The 20,810-nt window shown below is 34.3% G+C and overlaps 1 protein-coding gene across 2 annotated transcripts in view; it reads right to left on the bottom strand.

The window, feature by feature from the left end:
* Stxbp4 (syntaxin binding protein 4) overlaps window positions 1–20,810 on the bottom strand; it is a 162,224-nt gene that overhangs the window by 140,189 nt on the left and 1,225 nt on the right. The window contains exons 2-4 of one of the 2 annotated variants that reach the window (XM_046420647.2): window positions 6,296–6,372; window positions 5,735–5,865; window positions 1,962–2,094 (exon numbers count right to left, since the gene is read on the bottom strand). In XM_046420647.2, coding sequence (XP_046276603.1) covers window positions 1,962–2,094; window positions 5,735–5,781 — 180 coding nt within the window. In that variant the 5' untranslated portion in view covers window positions 5,782–5,865; window positions 6,296–6,372. The remainder of the gene's footprint in view (window positions 1–1,961; window positions 2,095–5,734; window positions 5,866–6,295; window positions 6,373–20,810) is intronic. The other variant, XM_046420648.2, reaches the window with a different exon arrangement.

Genomic DNA, 20,810 nt, shown 5'->3' on the forward strand with positions numbered 1-20,810 from the left:
CCCACACCTTCCACTCACCATTCCATCCCTCAGCTTTAAAACTACAGTTGCACTAAATATCTCCATTCTTTAGGAAAACAGTAATCATTTTTTGCTTTAATTACATTTAACATCTAATTATGTTCTTATTTGGTTAGTAATTTAAATTGAATAGTAAAAATTTTTATCATTATACCATCTTGAACTTATTATATTAGAAAGTACGTTTAGAAAATGTCTTATTATCCAAATATGCACAAACAACTGAAATCATAACTTTTTTTTGTCCCCCAAAGGCTCCTGTTTGAAACAATGCAAGAAATTTTAGAGGTGAAATAATTAGGTTGAGTTTTACCTTTATCAGTGCATTAATCCCCTGATAGGGAGTAACTAGGTGGTAACTATAAGCAGGTAGGATGTGACTGGAGGAGGTGGGTCACCGGTGGGTATGCTTTTAGAGTATATATTTTTGTCCCTGGAGACAAAAAAATGCTCTCTTTCTCCTCTTCCTGGTAGCCATGTCCTAAGCCACTTTCTTTTACCACACTCTCCCACCGTAATGTCCTGCCTCACTCTCCCCGGTGCAATGGAGTTGGCCATCTCTGGACTGAGATTTCTGAAACTGTGAGGCCCAAATAAATTTTTCCTCCTCTAAAATTGCTCATTAGGTCTTTTGGTCACAGCAGTAAACAGGCTGACTAAAACGTACCTATTTTGAAATTGAGTTTTTTTTAATAACAAAGAAAAAAAATCTAGTTGAGAAAATAAACTGCTTGCTATGTGTTTTTAGTGGGAGAGGGGATAAGGTGGGACTATATATTTAACCAAAACAAAGAGGATAATAATAGGATGAAAAAGAATAAGAACAAAATTAATAACAGACAATCCTTTCTCAGGCTATTTAGCTTGGTATTATCAGAATATTTTATTAAATTCTTTATATCCTATATCTCTCCAAAAAGAACTGGAGGCATTCTTAACAAGTTACACACTCACACACACACACACACACACACACACACATATATAAATAACCATATTAATAAAACAGAAATAGAAAATGAAATTCAAAATAAATGACAATGAAAATATAATTAAAGAAGTTGCTGGTCTTTTGCTTCAAATTTGCATCTGCACTTCCTAGCACCCAGAGCAAAAAGGAACTCATGGTATCACATATTTACTACATTGAAGAAAAGTAAGACTTTCCTCCATCAAGGGAAAGTAAGATGTTGAGAGAAAAACTTTCTAATTCATTTTAAAAGCCCATATTTTTTGTCTTAATTCTAAACCCAATTTCTCCTGGGGGCAACTAATGAGGTACATAATTAACAGATTCAATAAGAATTACTGAAAATTCAGAAAGGAATAGATTTGTTTGCTGTTTTTGCTTATTTTGTTTGACTTTGCATTTAGGGGAGGATAGTGAATGTAATTCAAATTGAACAGATCTAACCCAACCCAAACTTAGAATGCCATCCAGATAACACGATTTCAAATAAAATTTCTCTTAACTCTACTTAAAAGTTGAACCGTATGTAATTAAAAAAATATGTAACCTTTAGTTAGTCGAGTATGTCTATTATTTTTATATGTAAAGAACCTATTCATTTGTTAGGGTAAAGCTCCTGGGTTTAAGGTCTTTTCTTGGTTCCTTTTTATCTTTCAATGAAGACATTCAATTTACACTAAAATTTTGCTGATAAAAGAGGAAAACAAACCTTACTACTGGCATGAGTGTATTTGTTATTTGCTTTTCAATCTTTTTTTTTTTTGGTACCAAGGATTGAATTCAGGGGTGCTTACCTACTGAGTCACATCCCCAGCCCTTTTTACTATTTAGTTTGAGGCAGGGTCTCACTAAATTGCTGAGGCTGACTTCAAACTTGTGATCCTCCAGCCTTAGCCTCCTGAGTTGCTGGAATGACAGCTATAAGCCACCATGCCCAGTTAATGGGGAATATTTTTATTTTCATTTTTACCTTACAACAGTCTCCTCCAGGAATGATTTCTTGAACATAGACCAATGGACCTTCATTCCGGTTAATTCCTCCTAGGATCTTTAGACCAAGTCCTGTTTCCTTGGCAACTGTTATCATCTGAAAGGCAGGATCCCTAAGATAAAGTAAATTAGTATTCACAGGTTAGGTTAGAGATCTATACCTATGTCTTCTTTCAATTACTTCTTAAATCAAATTCTTAGATCTAGACAACCAATATACTTAAAGCCTACTTTTAAAAAGTATGGTGACAGAAAAACAATCAAATTTTCTTACATTATTTTTAATTCTTTCTTCCAAAACAACCAAAAGCATAAAAGAATTTATGGTATAATACTTATTTCTTGGGGGAAAACAAAGAAAATACCTTAAAAATATTATTTAAGTAAATTTAGGGATTTATTAAGAGTGACTGAAGAGATTTGTTTTCAGTTGATTATTGGACGACACTGAAGGAATTCAAAACTAAATATTTTAATGAACTCGGTAAGTAATTTTAAAAGACATATTTATGGACATTTAAAGCAAAATAATTATCATTTTCATTTGAATCTCAAAAAACATTTCATTTTTTTTTTAACTTAGGAAGAGTATTTTCCTGTTATGAAGTACTTACTCCTGCCATTAGAAAAGAAGGAACTGTCAGAGAATTCTGCAAAAGGTATATCACCAAGAGGTGTTCCCGAACACTCCAGTCAGCAGAGTATTTTACTGTTTGAATAACTTGAATAAAGTCTGAAATAAAGCTTAGGGCTGCTGTGTATTATGTTCTGGGTAATATGCTTATGCATATGTAATAATGCCATCCAATTTAATATTAACACAAACTGTAAGATTCTTACTCTCACTTTCCTAAAATACCAAAAATTCAGATAGGTAAGTTGGTGACCCAGGTCACAAAGAGAGCTGTAATATAAGCTCAGAGACAAGGGTGCTATGAGTTGTATTAAGTCTTTGTTGAATACGAGACTTCCAGCTATCTTCAGATATATCAAATAAGGTCAACCTTGGGGAAAAAAAAAAAGAGTTACTTTAGGGGATGGGGTGTAGCTCAGTAGAGCACGTGCTTATCATGTGTGATACCCTAAGTTCAATTCCTAGCCCAAAAAGGGATAGGGAAGAAGATGTTACTTCATAACTTACATATGATTATAGTTCTTAGAAAAAGCTTTCTTAGCTTCTGCCACAGAAATTCTAAGTATGCCTTTAAGAAAACCGCTACATTCAAAAGTTACATAATAATGAAAAATAGAAAAGAAATTTTAAAAACTTACAAAATCTCCTGTTATTGAATATTTTTTTCCCTATCTGTACATCCTTTAGGATTGCATTATGCTGAATTCAGTGCTTGTGTTAGAAAGCCTATCTAGTTACTAGGGTAATAGGCAATTAGCTAGGAAAAAAGACAGAAGGCAGAGAGGACTGGGTCTAAAATATTCCACTAACATAAATTCCAGCCCATTCTTCATGGGATATTAGGTTGCAAAAGCATAAATGAATGAAGCCTAGAAATGGGAGAGATGACAGAGAGAAAGGGAACTAAGGTACCTCATTAGCAAACCTAAATGTGAATTTCCTTCAATAAGGTTATATACAGCATCCAGCATATATTATTATTTCAGTAAAAAAAAAAACCTTCTTTTTCTCATCCCAACAGATTATGCACTATTAACAAAGCAGTATGTTTACTTCTAATCTTCTTTCTACAAATCTATCTATATTTTTTTCTTTCTGAATTAACATTGCTCTATATAAACAGTTATAGGTCCTGTTTTTCCCCCCAGAATTATTATATTCAATCTCCATGCTGTTAAAAGATTTTCTAAACATAAACTTCAATGATAGCATAAAACTTTATCACATGACTAGGATCTTAAAATTACCCTTTTAAGAATTTAGATTACTTATTTTTTTAATTTTAAAAGCTGTTCAGCTGATCAACAGTTAGCAGTAATAAGAGAATTACAAGTTAAAACTAAGAAGAGCTATTATTCTTTACTTATCAGATCGACAAATACTTAAAATCTGAACAAAATCCTCTGATCACAAAGCTATAGGAAAAGAGGTTCATTCATTCATTCATTCATTCATTCATTTTGGTATTGAGGATTGAACCCTGAGGCACTTAATCACTGAGCTACATCCCCAGCCCTTTTTTATATTTTACTTTGAGACAGGCTCTAAGTTGCTTAGGTCCTCACTAAATTGCTGAGACTGGCCTTGAATTTGTGATCCTCCTGCCTCAGCCTCCCAAGCCACTAGGATTACAGGTATGTGTTACTGAACCTGGTAAAGAGGCACTTTTATACATTGGTACAACCTCAAAAACTCAAATTTAGTAACCCCTCCAAAAACATTACCCTCTAATCTAGCAATCCCATTCTCAAAGAGATTCTTGGAAAAAGTCCAATGATTCTTCATTTTAGCATAACTTGTGCTTACCAAAAATTGCAAACAATCCAATTATCCATCAAGAAGTTAGTGGCTGAACAAATTACAGTACATACACAGGAAGAGACTATTATGCAATTTTGACAAGGAACAAGAATAATCTTTATAAACTGATTTGCAGTGATCATCAGGAAATAATTTTAAGACAAAAGGGCAAAATCAAAAGAGTATATATGTAACATACTTTTAGTTTAGAATATTTTGGAGAGTAGAATCCAAATATATACAATTATGTCTATATATTATGTATATAATATTTGTGTATTTATATATGCATTCATTTATTTATACAAAAATAACACTGAAAAAAAGAATAAAAAGTTATCTATAGGATGATTAAGGACATAGAGGGAAGGATAAGAATAAGAGCCAGACTTTCCCAATTAAACCTTGTCAATATATTTATATGTTAGCAAAATGGCCACTAATTTTTTCTATCCCTGGTTGCATGCCTCTTGACATTGTGACTTTACTGCTCCTTTATATTAAAAGTAAGGTCTATATCTGTTCTCCTTGAAGGAGCCATTCTGCGTATCTGGTATAGACCAGACTTCTCAGCAAATCTACAGAATTGTAAGAACAAATGAATTCTTATTGTTTTAAGGTGCTTTGGAATGGTTAGTTAGCCAAAGCTAATCTTATACTATGTAATTTTTACACTGAATTATAAAATCTTTTAGATATTTAAAAAAAATCAAATGAAAATTTTAAAAAGTCTAATTTCTACAGGCCATTTTAAAGAGAATGCAGAATTTGTCCCACACATCGATGTACACTGTGTTATGGTTTAGAAGTGTCCCCCAAAGGCCCATGTGTTCAGAGGCGTGGTTGCCAGCCTGTAGTGCTACTGGGAGGTGGTGGGCTCTTAGGAGATGAGGTCTTGTTGGAGGCAGTTAGGTCACCAGGGCGTGGCCTTGAAGGAGCTATTAGGATCTGTCTCCTGGCCACCATGAGGTAGAAAGAACTCCTCCTCCATGTGGTCCTGTCATCATGTACTATGCTGCTACAGGCTCAAAGTGCCAGCACCAAGTGATCATGAACTGAAACTTGTGAAACCATGAGCCAAAAAAATCTTTCCTCCTTATAAGTTGATTAACTCAAGTATTTTTGTCACAGATTTGGGAAGCTGACTAACACACACTGAAATACTGGTAATTCAATGTATTACTTTACTCATTACTCATCACTGCTGTCCTAGACCACATGAGAAAGGTAGGTATAAAAACTTTTAAGAAATGTTCATTAATAGTCTATATATTTCAAACTTCAATATTTTAAAACACATTGAATTTGATTTAAATTACTTTTCAAGTAGACCAGATGATGCTGTAGCAGATGTGTTTTTATTCATGCTTTCACCACAGGTGCCTTGGATTTAACAGTGGTATAAATGAAGAATTTGGTGAAGGGTCTACAAATTCTTCTTTTCCTAAAACTGAAACAGTAGAAAATGAATAGATATTAAAATAGTCAAATTTGACTCCAACTTTGTATATTATTTACATAAACAATATATGCTCATATACAGATGTTTTATATATTTTGTGTACTTTGAGCTATAGCATTTTAGTCATTGATGATAATATCTTAAAGGTAATGATAACTCTCTAGATAGATTGGCCTATATCTACATCATTATGAATAACTATATCTATATAAAATCTGAATTCTCTGGCAAAAGTGAAGAATGCAGCAAAGCTTTAGGTAGTAATTATTATAATTTCCACCACTGATATGCTTAACAAATCACACAATAATACAAGATTGAGGAAAATGTCTCTTGTGAGCACAAGACTATGATGTTCACAGTTAGAAAAATAATTATAGAACACACTTGAAGAAAACAGAAATTCTTATTATCTCACCAACTCTCTTGAGGGATTTCCTGCAGATCTTTTATTACTCTGACTCATATTACTCCATGATCTTCTTAAACACTTCCCTATGAAAAGAAAAAAATTATAGTCTCATATAGCTCCACTGTGAAAATTACAGAGAATAGTACAATTTCATTTAATTAAAACAAACTGAATTTGAACAGAGGTTTATTACCTTTGCATAAGACATGAATGAAGAAAAGGAACCTGCTCACTAACATCATGAATTTTTACTTTTTTTAACCTCTTCAATACATATTAGTTGCCTCTTGGGAGGGAAAGTAGAGACATCATTTTTAACTAAATATCAGTTTTCTAAAAATTTAACTTTATTAAGATATAACATATTTATAACAAACAGAAGATACTTATAGTTGAAAAACACTTTAGGCTCATTTAGCATAACTCTCTTATTGAAGCAAGCAGTAGCTGGATTCAGAGATTGTGTTTTTTCCCCACACAAATGAGAAATAGTGATTTTTACCCCCCAGCAAGAACTTGGGCTTTAGAGATTCTATCTAGTATGAATCTTGAGATTCAGTAGACCTTGGTTCCATTTTGAGCTTTTGGGGTTTCTTCAAGCCTCAATTTTCATAGGCACAGTAGGTACCTTAGGAGTAGTGATGGTTTCACCGATGGTTACATGTGTGGAAACTTGCCAAATTTTCCTTAAACATTGGATATTTGTTGTAAACCAATTACAGAGGTAAAGAACTCAAATCAAGGGTTTATCCTATCTCTTTTCTAACCATTGCATGCAGAAGAAATTATAGATTCTTCTATAAATAAATTGAACATACCTTGAACAAAAGCTAACTACCTTTTAGGAGCTTAGCACAGTTACTCACTGGCCTGGGAGTTCAAAGCACACTTAACTATCACAGCCCCTACAGTGGCAAGCAAAGGAACAGCAGAAGTATATCAAGCAGCAAGAGAAAGGAAACCACCAAGCAACAACACTGTCAGCAGCAATGTCAACAGCCACGAAGCAAGAAAATTATGCAGTACTACCCCATGAGGAAAAGAGAGGTGTCTTGAAGAGCTTAAAATCCTAGGGATGTGGCCAGTACTGACTCAGAGAGAAGAGCTACTCAGTTGTCCAAAGCACTGAAATAACTCGGGGTGGGGTGTAGGGGGTATTTTCATGAGAATAGCAGGGAAAACATTAGGGTAGAGGAAGGGAATAAGGGAGAGGGAGGAGAGAGAGCAAGGGAGGTAGTGAGGAATAAAATTGATCAAATTATGTGCAAGAATGAATATGCCACAGTGAAACTCACTATTCTATAAAATTATTATGCACCAATTAAACAAAAAGACTGACAAAGCCAGTTATGGAAGAGAATTCAATTTTTTTTGTTGTTGTTGCACATGGCCACAATGCCTTTATTTTGTTTATTTATTTTTATGTGGTGCTGAGGTTTGAACCAGTGCCTCACACATGCTAGGCAAGCACTCTACCACTGAGCCATAACCCCAGCCCAGAAGAGAACTCAATTCTAAAAGTAAGTTTATTATAGTTTGTTTTAATCTATACTATGCATGGGGCAGATTCTCAAACCTCAGGGGAGGAAGTTTTGATATAATAAGAAATAGTAACCACCATTTATTGTCACTGTGTGTCACACACTACACTAAGTATTCCAAATACAAGCATCTTATTTAATATCACAGAGAATGTACTACAACTAAGTGAAAAAAGTTCAAATGGCAGGACTGCTATGTGCTAATCATGTGGCCTTAGAAAGAATTACCCAGCCTCTTGGTAACACATAGGTAACACCATATTAAGGTAGGAATAGTAACACCGGCTCAAAGGGAGATGTAAAAAAAAAAAAAAAAAATTATGAGCAGTTATCTTCACTGGTATCAAATGACCAAGATCCCCATCTAATGGTGATTTGTCTCAGCAGAACACAGGGTTCTCAGCGTCCCTTGGAACATAGCCAAGTCCAATGGACATATCAACTCTAACTCTCTACAATGCATTCCACAAAATGCTACAAATAATTAGATGTTTAAAATATTTCTATTTAAAGTGTTAGTATAACAGTTAAGTGTTTAAATTGCTCCATTCACTTCACATGCCTGGCCATAACTATGTACTGGAGATGAGATGGAAAGCAAAGTCTACCCTGAAGACATTACTAAAACCCTGTTGTTGGAGGGCCTTGCAAGAATAGGTAGAAACAGGTAAACAAGACAGGAGGGATAGGCATTTTATGACACATTTAGTAATGTTACACTCACAGTCACACACACAGATGTGCACATATCCCACAACCAAACATTATTAAAGAATGACTAAAGAGTAAATTCTTATTCCTTTACTTAAAAATATGCCAACTGTTTATCAAGTTTGGTGAGTCATAATAGGGGGAAAAGTTTAGGTCAGCAAAATCAACAGAAAACTTAGCTTTACTTCAGTGTATAAATCTTTCCCCCTACAATCTTATCAAACCAGTTTTTATCCCATTTAATTAGAAACGTCATCAGAGGAAGAATCTGTACATTACACATATGGTGTTTGAGTAAGACTTGATAATTGATATTTGCAGAGACATGCTAGTTAATAATTTCTAAAACTAGTTCTTAGATGAAAAACAGACAGTATACAAGAGAAAGGAATAAAAATATCTTCTGCCAGAAATTATAGTAAATATTAACTTGATGAAATTACTGAAATGCCATAAAACTGAAATTGCCATCATTCAGGATTGTACTAATATACTGTTCCATAAATACTCTTGTCTGTTAGATTCTGAATTTTCACCAACATAATATTCTACATTTTGGGGGGGGGGGTTTGCTAGTCTTCTTCATGAAAATGGTATCTTAAGTTAACCTGACTAAGGCTAAGCTTCTTTTCTCCTTTATGCTTTAAGAACCATTTAATATCTCCTTTCATGTGAACCATCTAGCATTTTGCCAATTTTTCTATTCATTGGTAATTTTTTTTTTGAGTTCAGTTTCTTAAATTCCAGGAAGATTTCTCCTCTACCTGCACTAAGAATTGCAAGTATTTTCCCCACCTCCTTTTGTTCTTGGTTATGACGTTTTGTTATGAAAAGGTTTGTGGCTAAATACATTAGTCTTCTATGATTTCTGGGTTTAAGATCAAATTAGAAATTCCTTGTCCACTCCAAAGTTAACAAATCTCATATTTTTCTTCTGGTATTTTTATACTTTAATTTAAAAATATGATCCATATGGAATCTATCCTACCGTATGATCTAAAGTATCGATCTGACTATTATAATTCCTCCCTGGAAAATCACCTATTGTCATAACCACATTTATTAAACAACCCATCTTTTCTCCACTGATATGAGATGGACACTTTATAGCATACCAAATCTTATTAAGTATTTGGGTTTACTTCCATAATTCTTATTCTGGTTAGTCAATATATTCATGTTCCAAAACTGATCTGTTTCAATTACTAAGACTTTGTCCATCCAAATCCCACATGGGCAGTGAAAATGGGGTTCCCCTCCATGGAACGGGCTGGCTGAGAAATAAAAGCTAGGAAAAATAGAATGACCAAAAAACCACAGGACACAGAAAATAATTTCAAAAGCAGAGGGTGGGACCAGCAGATGAGAAGGATCGATCGAGCTTCTAGCCTAACGGCAAAATGGAGCCTGTGCCTGATTTATTCATACTGGGAAACATCAAAGGCCTTCCACAGAATGCTCTTCACTAGAAAGGGTTAAGGCTGGGCTGTTCAGTTCTCAATCTGCCATCTCCAGAGCTATTATGAGGTATCTTCTTAGCAGATTAGAGATAAAGGTCATGTGCATTGGGCAATCTATTGCTGTAGAAGAGCCACGGATAGTTCTAGTTCGGATAGTTAGCAATGCCAAACCTAAATCTCCCTGGCTACCATACTGAGAGAAGATACTCACAGTGGTTTTCTACAGCATTGTAATGTTTCTATATCTAGTGAAACCAATCTCCTCAGCAGCCCTGTTCGGAAGGTGGTTTGAAGACTTCATTGCTGTAGTTTGGATTAACTCCCCTCCCGCCTATCCCCATCCCAAACTGCATTTATAATTTTGTGATTGAGGATCATTTGTTTGTTAATGTACTGTGCCTTTAACTTTAGACAACTTTTTATTTTGATGTCCTGTTGGCTCAGTAATGCTCAAGATATCAATTGTTTTGACAAAATAAATTTACTGAACTTGGGCTAAAAAAAAAAAAAAAAAAAAACCAATCTCCTCTTGTTTTCTAAACAAGTTTCCCTAGTTAGTTTTAGCTGTTTATTTTTACACATAACCATCAAAATCTCCCTACCTTGGTTAAAAAGTAAAATAATGCTATTTATTAAGAAATCACATTAAAACTGATTAATCACAAATTAATTGAGACAGTATTAGTATCTATATTTTGATGTTATTTTTAAGTCTTCTTATCCAAGAACTTGGTATGTCTTTCCATTTGTTCAAATATTCTGTGACCTTCTATAGAGTTTTAAAGTTATCTTCACATCCATCTTGTACATTTCTAAGTTAATTCCTAGATACTTTCTCTTTTTTGTTGTTGTTAATTTAATGCCTTTTAAAATACATTAATTTGTAAATAACAAAAGCTATTTTTGTAAAGCTTTAGGTACAGTTATCTTCTAGAAAAAAATTTCCTTTCTATTTGAAATTCTACAATGTGATTAAATGTTTTCATTTTTAAATGTTGCTAATAAACTAGAAGAAGAAAAGACAGGCACTATTCATGTTAGATTTTCATTGTAAACTGTGCGTCTGCATTATATTAATTTATAACCAAGTACATCTTAACACCTCAACACAGTCTTTATCATAAACTAAATTTATTCAGCTTTCGTTGCAAAGATTAAAACAATTCATCTTCAATAGACTCATAAGAGCTTTGTAAGCAAGAACATTCCCATCCTTCCTTGACAAAGTACTTTCATATATACTTCAAAGTATGCCACAAGCTGTGAGGTCAAGGAGTTCTGATGTCTTTTAATAGTCTGTCTCTACAAAGATTACAAGAGGAAAGGAAAGAACATGGTGTGATACCAGTCATGGAGAAATTTGCTGGTTTAATATGAAGCCCATTCTCTTCATAATAATAATAACAATAACATAAATAACTTTAATTGGACATAGAGGTATATGCCTATTATTCCAGCTACTCCGGAGGCCAAGACAGGAGGACTGTAAATTTGAGGCTGGCCTAGGCAATTTAGCAAGACTATGTCTCAAAATTAAATTAAAACAAGGGCTGGGCATGTAGGTCAGAAATAGTTCTATTCTTAAGCTCATAAGAAAATGATTGCTAAGAAGCCCCTGGCCATGCAGAGGTCTCTGAAGATCCACCAGACTATCTGATCAACTGGTTGGAAATCTTTAGTTGATTCTGCAAGTGAGGGCTTATGCTTATATTGCTAGGGAACAAAAGGAAAGGAAGGAGCTCAAGGAAGCCTCTCAGAAGAGAGCACTGTTACCTTGTCCAAGGACATAGAGGAGAGATTGTTTTTAAAGGTTTACACATTATATAAAGTAACCCACCTCCAACTGGAGGGCACACCTTGACTTATGTTCAAACAGGAAGATATAGTTAAGGTCAGAAGTGCCCAAGGAAGGCAGGTGAATATGGCTTGTCAATTATCCCTTGAAAATGAAAATTTGGCACATTTAATAATTATGAAAAATAAAAAAAGAGGGTTAGAACAAATGATAAAAAAAAAAACATTTTAAATAGTAGTGGTGATAAATCCAAATCTAGAACATGTGTATAAAAGGAAAGATATTTTCTTAAAGGTAAGTAATTTTTTTACTATTTATTTTTTTTACTTGTAGTTGGATACAATACCTTTATTTCACTTATTTATTTTTATGTGGTGCTGAGGATCAAACCCAGGGTCTAGCATGTGCGAGGCGAGCGCGCTACCACTGAGCCACAACCCCAGCCCAAAGGTAAGTAATTTTTAATACCCTATGGGTCGGCAAGAGGTGACTGAACAAATATATGAAAATATTTGTCAGTACATCAATATCATCATAGAATAGTTAGTAATTATAACATATTTGTCCTTCCTTTTTGATATGTAGCATTTAAAATTAGCTCTTTCCAGTTATGTCTTCTTTATATCATTCTTTTTTCTCCATTTGCTAAGATATTGACAAATTTTACATTTTGTAAAAGATGTAAAGGTGTTTCCCAAACAAAACTGGAAATACCCTTAAAAAATTTCTTATAATTACTCCTGTGTATGCAAATTGATAAGCAGTAAAAATAAATAAACCACACCTTTTTTCCTGCAATAATTTAAGAAACACTCAAAGCACAGAAAGTCATAGTACAAGAGGCATTTAACTTTCTTTTCTTCTGAAATTAGCCATTTATAGTCTGTTCAAAAAGAAAAACTGGGAATTTTTCCTGCCACTGATTATGTATTTGGAAGTGCACTGCAGCCAAAGATGCTACTCTAGAGGTCTGAGTTCCATTTCTGCTGACCCCTACCCATGTGGTTTTCAGCAGTCAATTATCCTGCCCCCAACCCCAGTCTCTCCATAAATAGAATGACAAAATTATTCATAAAATGAAATATAAAGCTTCTTTTGGGCTCTGTGAAAATAAAAAACATTCATAAGGGGAGAATTTTTGAAATGTACATGCACTCTATGGTCAGAGTGATCCTTGCCTAGGATATGGTAGCTTACAGTCAGGTCATATGGGTGGGAATACACCAAAGGGGGGAAAAATACTAGTGTAATGATGTTTTATATTAAAATCATTTCAAGAGAGGATGAGGGCATGATGATGCTAGCTACTTAATAAATAATCTGTACAGATTCTGTGACTAGACTGGCAAGACAGAAATGCCTGTTATATATTGATTCACTAAAGCTAATATTAAAAATGTCACTATTTTTTTTTGTTGTAAAATTGATCTTCAATTCAGTATTATACTGGAAGAGACATAAAAATAATAGCATTTAGAAGCAGTGGCAACTTGTATACTTTATCACAGCAAAGATCTTCCAGATAAAATATCAGCTGTGCACACAACTCTAGGGTTGCTTAACACTGGCAAAATCAGGAATGGGCTAAACTTTAGTTAAATGATCTTTTTTAAATGACAAGAAAGTTCCAAAAGATTAGACAGAGTTATTTTACTGTCTCTTTTATTCTGTATCCAAAGGAAATATTTCCTTTGCTAGTTCCTTTCCTTTTCTTGAATTGAAACAGTTCTGGAATCTTGAGGATGGACGCCTACAAATCCGCTTGTACACACAACCCAGCGTTGTGGGTAACACTGGAAAACTCCTCCTAAGAAGGAGTTTTCAGGTCTTCAAGTATGAGATCTTCATCAGCACAACAGCTTACTACTCTTGGAAGTTTCCTTAGACTACCTGATTGCTCCTGAATGCATGTTTTTATACATGCATTTATCCACCAAACATTTATTTATCACAATTACATACAGGCATTATACATTAAGTTATTTTATTGTTGTTGTTGCTATTTGGTACCAGTGATTGAACCTAGGAGTGCTTTACCATTGAGCTACATCCCTAGGTGTTTTCAGCTTTTATTTGGAGACAGGGTCTTGCTAAGTTACTACGGGTCTGGCTAAGTTGCTGAGACTGGTCTCAACTTGCCATATCCTGCCTTAGCCTTTCTAGTCACTGAGATTACAGGAGTGTGCTACCATACCTCGATCTTGATATTAAATCCGTGTGATAATATGGTGAACAAATCAAAATCTCTGTTCTTAGGGCATTTGCATTCTAGTGGTAGGAGAAAATCGATTAAAAAAAGAAAAAATGAAATGAACTAGATTTCAGTTACTGAAAAGTAATATCAAATGTGACCAGGTAGAGGAGGGCAAATTTAAACTGGGTGTTCATTCTATCTAAAACCCAAACAATAAGTCAGCTATGACTGAAGAACAAAGCATTCCAGGCAGTCAAAAGGTCTCACAGCAGCAAAACAAACTTAGGTATTTATAGAACCCAAGGATGTGTAGCTGGAGCATGGTGCATGGGGAGACAGTGGTAGGGATGATGTTGGAGAAGTAGGCAGTGTTTAGATTATCTAGTCATATGGGTCAAGGTACAGTTTAACTTTTGCTTATTCTTATTTCAAAACATATCCTTATTATTCTCAGGAGACCAGATTTTCCTTTTGCCTTATTTCTTACCTTTAGCCTCCTGAATTTGGGCTCTAGTTTTCTGCCTTTGTCTTTAACCTTTCTTATTACAATAGGTAGGCTATGATTTAGCCTGAATCATGTCAGAATGTCTTTCAGTCCACGTGGAATATAACACTGTGTGCCTGCATGTGTGTGTCTTGACCAGGACCAGTTATATAAACTGCAAAGCCTAATAGCCCCCCCCACAAAAAATGCAAGGCCTCATGTTAAGCAATTATTAAGAATTTCAAGACAGTGGTAGCAAAGAGTTAAAACAAGTGCAAGAGCCCATCTAAGTCCTTTTAAAAGCAGGATCCTGTGTGATTACAAAAGTCTCATATCCAAGAAGGTAACCTTGGTCTTGATAAATGTTTTGTGACTAAATGGATACCTTTTATTAATGATTTCGATTTCCATTTCACATTATCTGTTAACCATATAAACTTATTCAAGATCTTTCAAATAGAGTAGCTCCTCAAAAAAAGGGGCACAAAAGCAGCTGCCAAGAAATAGGAAACAAAGATGACTTTCTGAGGCAACTTCATGGCATTATTGTGCACTAACTGGAAAACAGCGCATGCCCAGCAGTTCTCAAGTAAATTACAGTTCATGTGTTCTTACTATTATTCAAATACTCTACTCTTCCTCCATTATGTACAAGAGTTACAATAAATAGCTACCAAATAAATAGCTGTTAATACTGCTAGAATAATTGTTAGATATTTCACATTTCTGAATGGATCCAGGAGCTTTATTATGCAAACAGTCAAGAAATACAGATCAGTGACTACCATATTAAAATTGAAGTTGCAATTTTCTTATTTTATATTATGCTTTAAAATACTAAAAAAAAAGTAACTGCAAATCAAAATTTAAAATTCACATCTTTATAATCAATCCTTAAGTCTTCAGAAAGCCTGAAAACAATCATATAGGAAAACATGACGTGAATATCAAAATGGCTTATATGATAATATATTTAACCTAATACGTAAAATTGGACACAGCAAAACTAACCAGAAAGAGTTTATAAGGCTGATTATTTTCCACTGAAGAATGATACTGAAAATTAAAGTTGTCAAGTCTTTAATGCCACACCAGTCTTTTATATTTTAAATGTGTAATCAACACTTCTACCTGTATAACAGGGTTGGACTAACCTTGCCCCAGGGAGCTCTTATGCCATTCATGGCAGAATCTATTATCTAGCATCACTAATCACAATGATCTGTAATATAATTACGCAACAACACAAGCACACTCCAACTCATAAAAATTGCAGACCAGGGTTATGCACTCATTTAAAGCTTTAAAGAAAAACATGCATTTCAGCATCCCCCAGTGCTGCATTATTATTGTACCTATGTGCACTGATAGACCTTTTATTATAATAACTCCTTGGAACCATATGTCAACCTTAGTCTCTGACGTCAATCCTATGTCAACTCTATCTAAACAGTTTGTTCTGACTCAGAAATAATTTCAAAATATGCCATCTTAACGATGGTAATTTTCATCGTTGGACACACACTGATAACTGTTTATACATACAAACTATTTAGTTTTCTCTACTAAGGTCTAGAAGCAATGTCACTCAAATAGCAATAATCACTTCTGGTTCCAAGATTTTGTTTCTAAATACCACTCTCCACTAAAGGAACCAAAATTCCTTGAAGAAATGGCTGACTCCAGGATTAGGATAGGAAAACACAAGGTGGGCCTTGCACATCTTGTGTTGGAAGGGAAGGAAATAACCAAAGAATGTTGGGAACATGTCAAAAGTGGGCATGTATTGGCCAAGTCTAGGAAATTTTGAAATCAGAATAAAAAATGATCACAATGAAATTTAAACCTTGATTAAAATAGAAATTCATGAGTTATTCTGATATAAACAAATAAATGAAAAAAATATAGAGAAAGGAATTTAACCATACAGTTAAATTCCAACTAATAAACTTGGAAAGAGGAATAACATTAGAAAATTATCATTTGACATCCTAAAGTTAAATTTTGCGAGAAAATTTGATTAGGAGCAGAATATTTATACAGTTTCAAAGTTTTATCCCCACAAAATATATTAATTGCTTATTAATGAGTATAAAGTATTTATTAATTAATATTTTAATAGAAAAATCTGGCAGGCATATCTTAATACATAATGTTAACATCACAGTCATAGAAAAAATTGACATCCTGTGAGTTCTGAGGGGCAGCACTTCTATGATGTTCCTGTCAAAGACTCATAAGCCATGACAGTACATCATACACACCCATACTGAGGGGCACTGTATCAAGTAACCAGTCTATATTCTTCAAAAATAGCAAGGTCTTGAAAAATTATGAGACTGAAGAACTATTTCAGATTGAAGAAAACTAAGGAGACATGACATCCAAAAATGAAACAAAACAGGGGGCCAGGGTTGTGGCTCTGTGATAGAGCGCTCGCCTAACACATGTGAGGCCCTGAGTTCGATCCTCAGCACCACATAAAAATAAATAAGTATAATAAAGGTATTGTGTCCAACTACAACTAAAAAGTAAATATTTTTTAAAAAGTGAAAACAAAACAAAAAGGAAGAATCCTTGACTGGATCCTAGAACTAAAGTGGCAATGTTGGGATGAGCAGAGGATTCAAACAAAGTCCATGCAAAGATGCCAGAAACATACACTGGAGAAGAGACAGCCTCTTCAACAAATGGTGCTGGGAAAATTAGAAATCCATATGTAGTAGAATGAATTTTAATCCTTATCTCAAACCCTACATAAAACTCAACTCAAAGTGGACTGAAGTTCTAGGTATTAGACCAGAAACCCTGCACCTACTAGAAGAAAATGTAGGCCCAACACTCCAATATATCAGCTCAGAAGATGACTTCCTTAACAAGACTCCTAAGGACAGAAGTAAAATCAATAGTCAATAAATGGGATGGTATCAAAAAAGCTTCTTCACAGAAAAGGAAACAATCAAGAGTGTGCAGAGAGAGCCTACAGAACAGGAGAAAATCTTTGCAACCTGCACCTCAGAGGCATCAATTTCCAGGATATACAAAGAACTCAAAAGTTTAACAACAAACAAACAAACAAACAAAAAACCCCAGTAACCCAGTCAACAGATGGGCCCACAAACTGAAAAGACGCTTCTCAAAAGAAGATAATATGACTGTTCAACCAATATATGAAAAAAATGTTCAACATCTCTAGCAATTAAAGAAATGCAAATTAAAATTACATTGAGTTTTTATCTCACTCCAACCAGAATGGCAATAATCAAGAATACAAGTAATAAATATTGGCGAGATGTGGGGAAAAGGGTACACTCATATACTATTGGTGGGACGGTAAACTGAAGCAACCAATCTGGAAAGCAGTATGTAGATTCCTCAAAAAACTAAGAATGAAACTACTATTTGACCCAGTTATCCCACTCCTTGGTATACATCCAAAATTAAAATCAACATACTACAGTGACACGTCCACATCAATGCTTATTCACAACAGCTAAGCTATGGAACAAACGTAGATGACCTTGAACAGATGAAAGGATAAAGAAACTGTGATATCTATATTCACAATGGAGTATTACTCAGCCATAAAGAAGAGTGATTTTATGACATTTGCCAGTAAATGGGTGGATCTGGATACTATCATGCTAAGTGAAATAAGCCAATCCCCAAAAAACAAAGGTTAAATGTTCTTTCTGAAATGTGAACACTAACCCACAACAAGGAGAAGGAGAGGAAAGAATATGGTTTAGGGGATTAGACAAAGGGTAATGAAGGGAAGGGAGCAAGGATAGGAATAGGAAAGACAGTAGAATGAATCTGACATAACTTTCCTATGTACATATATGAACACACCACAATGAATCTCAACAATATATACATCCACAAGACTGAGATCCTAACTAGAATAAAATATATTTGATGCTTGTATAAATATATCAAAATAGATTCTACTGTCATGAATAACTAAAACAAACAAATAAAAACAAACAAAAATTCCAATAGAGTCTAAGGACAACATGGTGTTAAGGACTCAATGTATCTGTCCCCCAAAATTCTTAAGTTGAAGCCCTAACCCCAAGTGAAGCTGCATATGAATTGAAGAAGTAATTAAGGTCATAAATGTAGAACCTTGATGGGAAGTGATTAGTGTCCTTTTTAAAAAAAGACATTAGAGAGCTTGTTCACTCCTCTCAATGACGAGAGGACACAGAAAGATGGCAGACTGCTACAAGTGAGGAGAACCCTCACCAGGAACTGAATCTTTCAGCACCTTGATATTGGACTTTAGGCCTCCAGAAATGTGAGAAATAAATCGCTGTAGTTTAAACAACCCCATCTGCAGTAATTTGCTGTTGTAGATCTAGAAAACTAATATATTAGGTCATTGAATTCGTCTGCCATGGAGACAAGAGTTCATTCTTTACCAAATTTTTGCTCAGAATGAAATCCCAGTGTCATTTTCATGATACTGACTATGGTATTTCAATATAGCAGCTCAAGGTGACCACAGATGGTAATACTAGGTTAATATTAACTTCTTCATTTTTATGTCTGTACCGTGATTATGAAGGAGAAAGTGTCCTTATAATTAGAAGATACACCTGGAAGTATTAAGGTTACAGTTTTGGAATATCATCTCATATCTTTCAATGGTGCAAAATTTTTAAGAGAATCTAGATAAAAGATATGCTAGAAATTTGTGCACTATTGCTGCAACTTTTATGTATATTTTTTAATTATTTCAAAGTAAAATTGGACGTCCATAGCCCTATGCTTGTCAATAGATGAATGGACTAAGAAAATGTGGTATATATACATAATGGAGTTTTACTCAGCCATTAAGAATGAAATTATGGCATCTGCTAGTAGGATAGAAATATAGAATATCATGCTAAGTGAAATAAACCAGACTCAGAAAATCAAGGGTCAGATGTTTTCTCTCATACGCAGAAGTTAGAACAAAATAAGAAAAAAAAAAAGGTGGGGGCGTCAGATATTTCAATGATATAGAGAAAATCAGTGAAGTGGAAGGGGGATCAAGAGGGGGTAAGGGGGAGGGTCGGGAAAGGGGAGAAAACGTGAAATTAATTTAACAAAATTACCCTATGTGCATGTACAAATATAACACAGGGAATTCCACATTTATGTGTATGCAGACATCACAAATCAAAAGTAAACAGAATAGCAAAAGGAAAATCAGTAGAGGAAGGAAAATGGGAATGGAGGAGAGGAGCAAAAGGGAAGGAGAACAGGGAATGAAATTGAGTAAATTAAATTCCAGCATGTATGATTTTGAAAAAATGAACCCAACTACGATGTATATCTATAATGCTCTAATTAAAAAAAACTGAAGGTTGAACTAAATGATGTTTTGCATAGTACATTTGAAATATCAAAAATATTTTGTCATCTAGAAATATTCCATAAACATGAATTGCCCTTTTATATTATCATAAGATTAGATATGTCACATATTTTCTTTTATTAAATGAGAAATATACAAAGACCAACGCCAAAATTTGCTACCAACATTATTGTACCTTGGAAAGGAATAGTTTCATTTCACATTTACAAAAAATAAAGTGAGGTAAAATCAAATAAATAATCTAATACAAAGTCAGTATTATTGACATATTTATATTGCTACCTGGAGCTATGTAGAAGGGGTGTCTGGGTGGAAGGTATGGTTAAGAAGAAATGTATTACTGGCTTCAAGAACATGAATGATTGCATGGTATTTGAGTCTATGCTGCAAAAAAGTTAAAATATGAGGTCTTATCCAAAAGAGCTCACAATCTGCTATAAGAACACCAAGATACATATACGTGAAAAAGATTTTCAAACATTGTCATAACACAATATGAATAAATTTGAAGAATCATAGAATTTTGAAAATTTTAAGTGTACCAAAGTAGAAAGGAGTCAGAAAATAACTGAATTTTATTGGCTCTGCAATTGTGGTCTTAGGACCACAAGTTAATTATTCACTCAAGGTGACAGTCATCACTCAAGGTGACTGTCATCACTCACCGGGACTACCATAATCGCTTCTAACTGTTCCACTTTCATTCCCGCCCCTTACCCCACCCCAAAGTAACCAATCTCTCTTTTTCACTGTGCCTCAAATTGGGTCATGTTGTATGCTCCAAACACTCCTAATAGGTTCCCTTGGACATGGCTTAGGAGGCTTTGTATTATTAGGCCTCTGTATAACAACTCTGACCCCATTTTCTTCCTCTCTCCAGCCAGCTTGTCATTGCGCAAGTAGCTCTTTATCATGGTTTTGGACTAGGCTCAAATATCACTTCTTTAGAAAGATCTTATTTGGGCCTTTTT

The sequence above is a fragment of the Marmota monax genome, unplaced genomic scaffold, assembly GCF_021218885.2.
Source record: "Marmota monax isolate L192 unplaced genomic scaffold, Marmota_monax_Labrador192_F-V1.1 WCK01_AAM20220418_F8-fsc00064, whole genome shotgun sequence".
Taxonomy (NCBI): Eukaryota; Metazoa; Chordata; class Mammalia; order Rodentia; family Sciuridae; genus Marmota; species Marmota monax.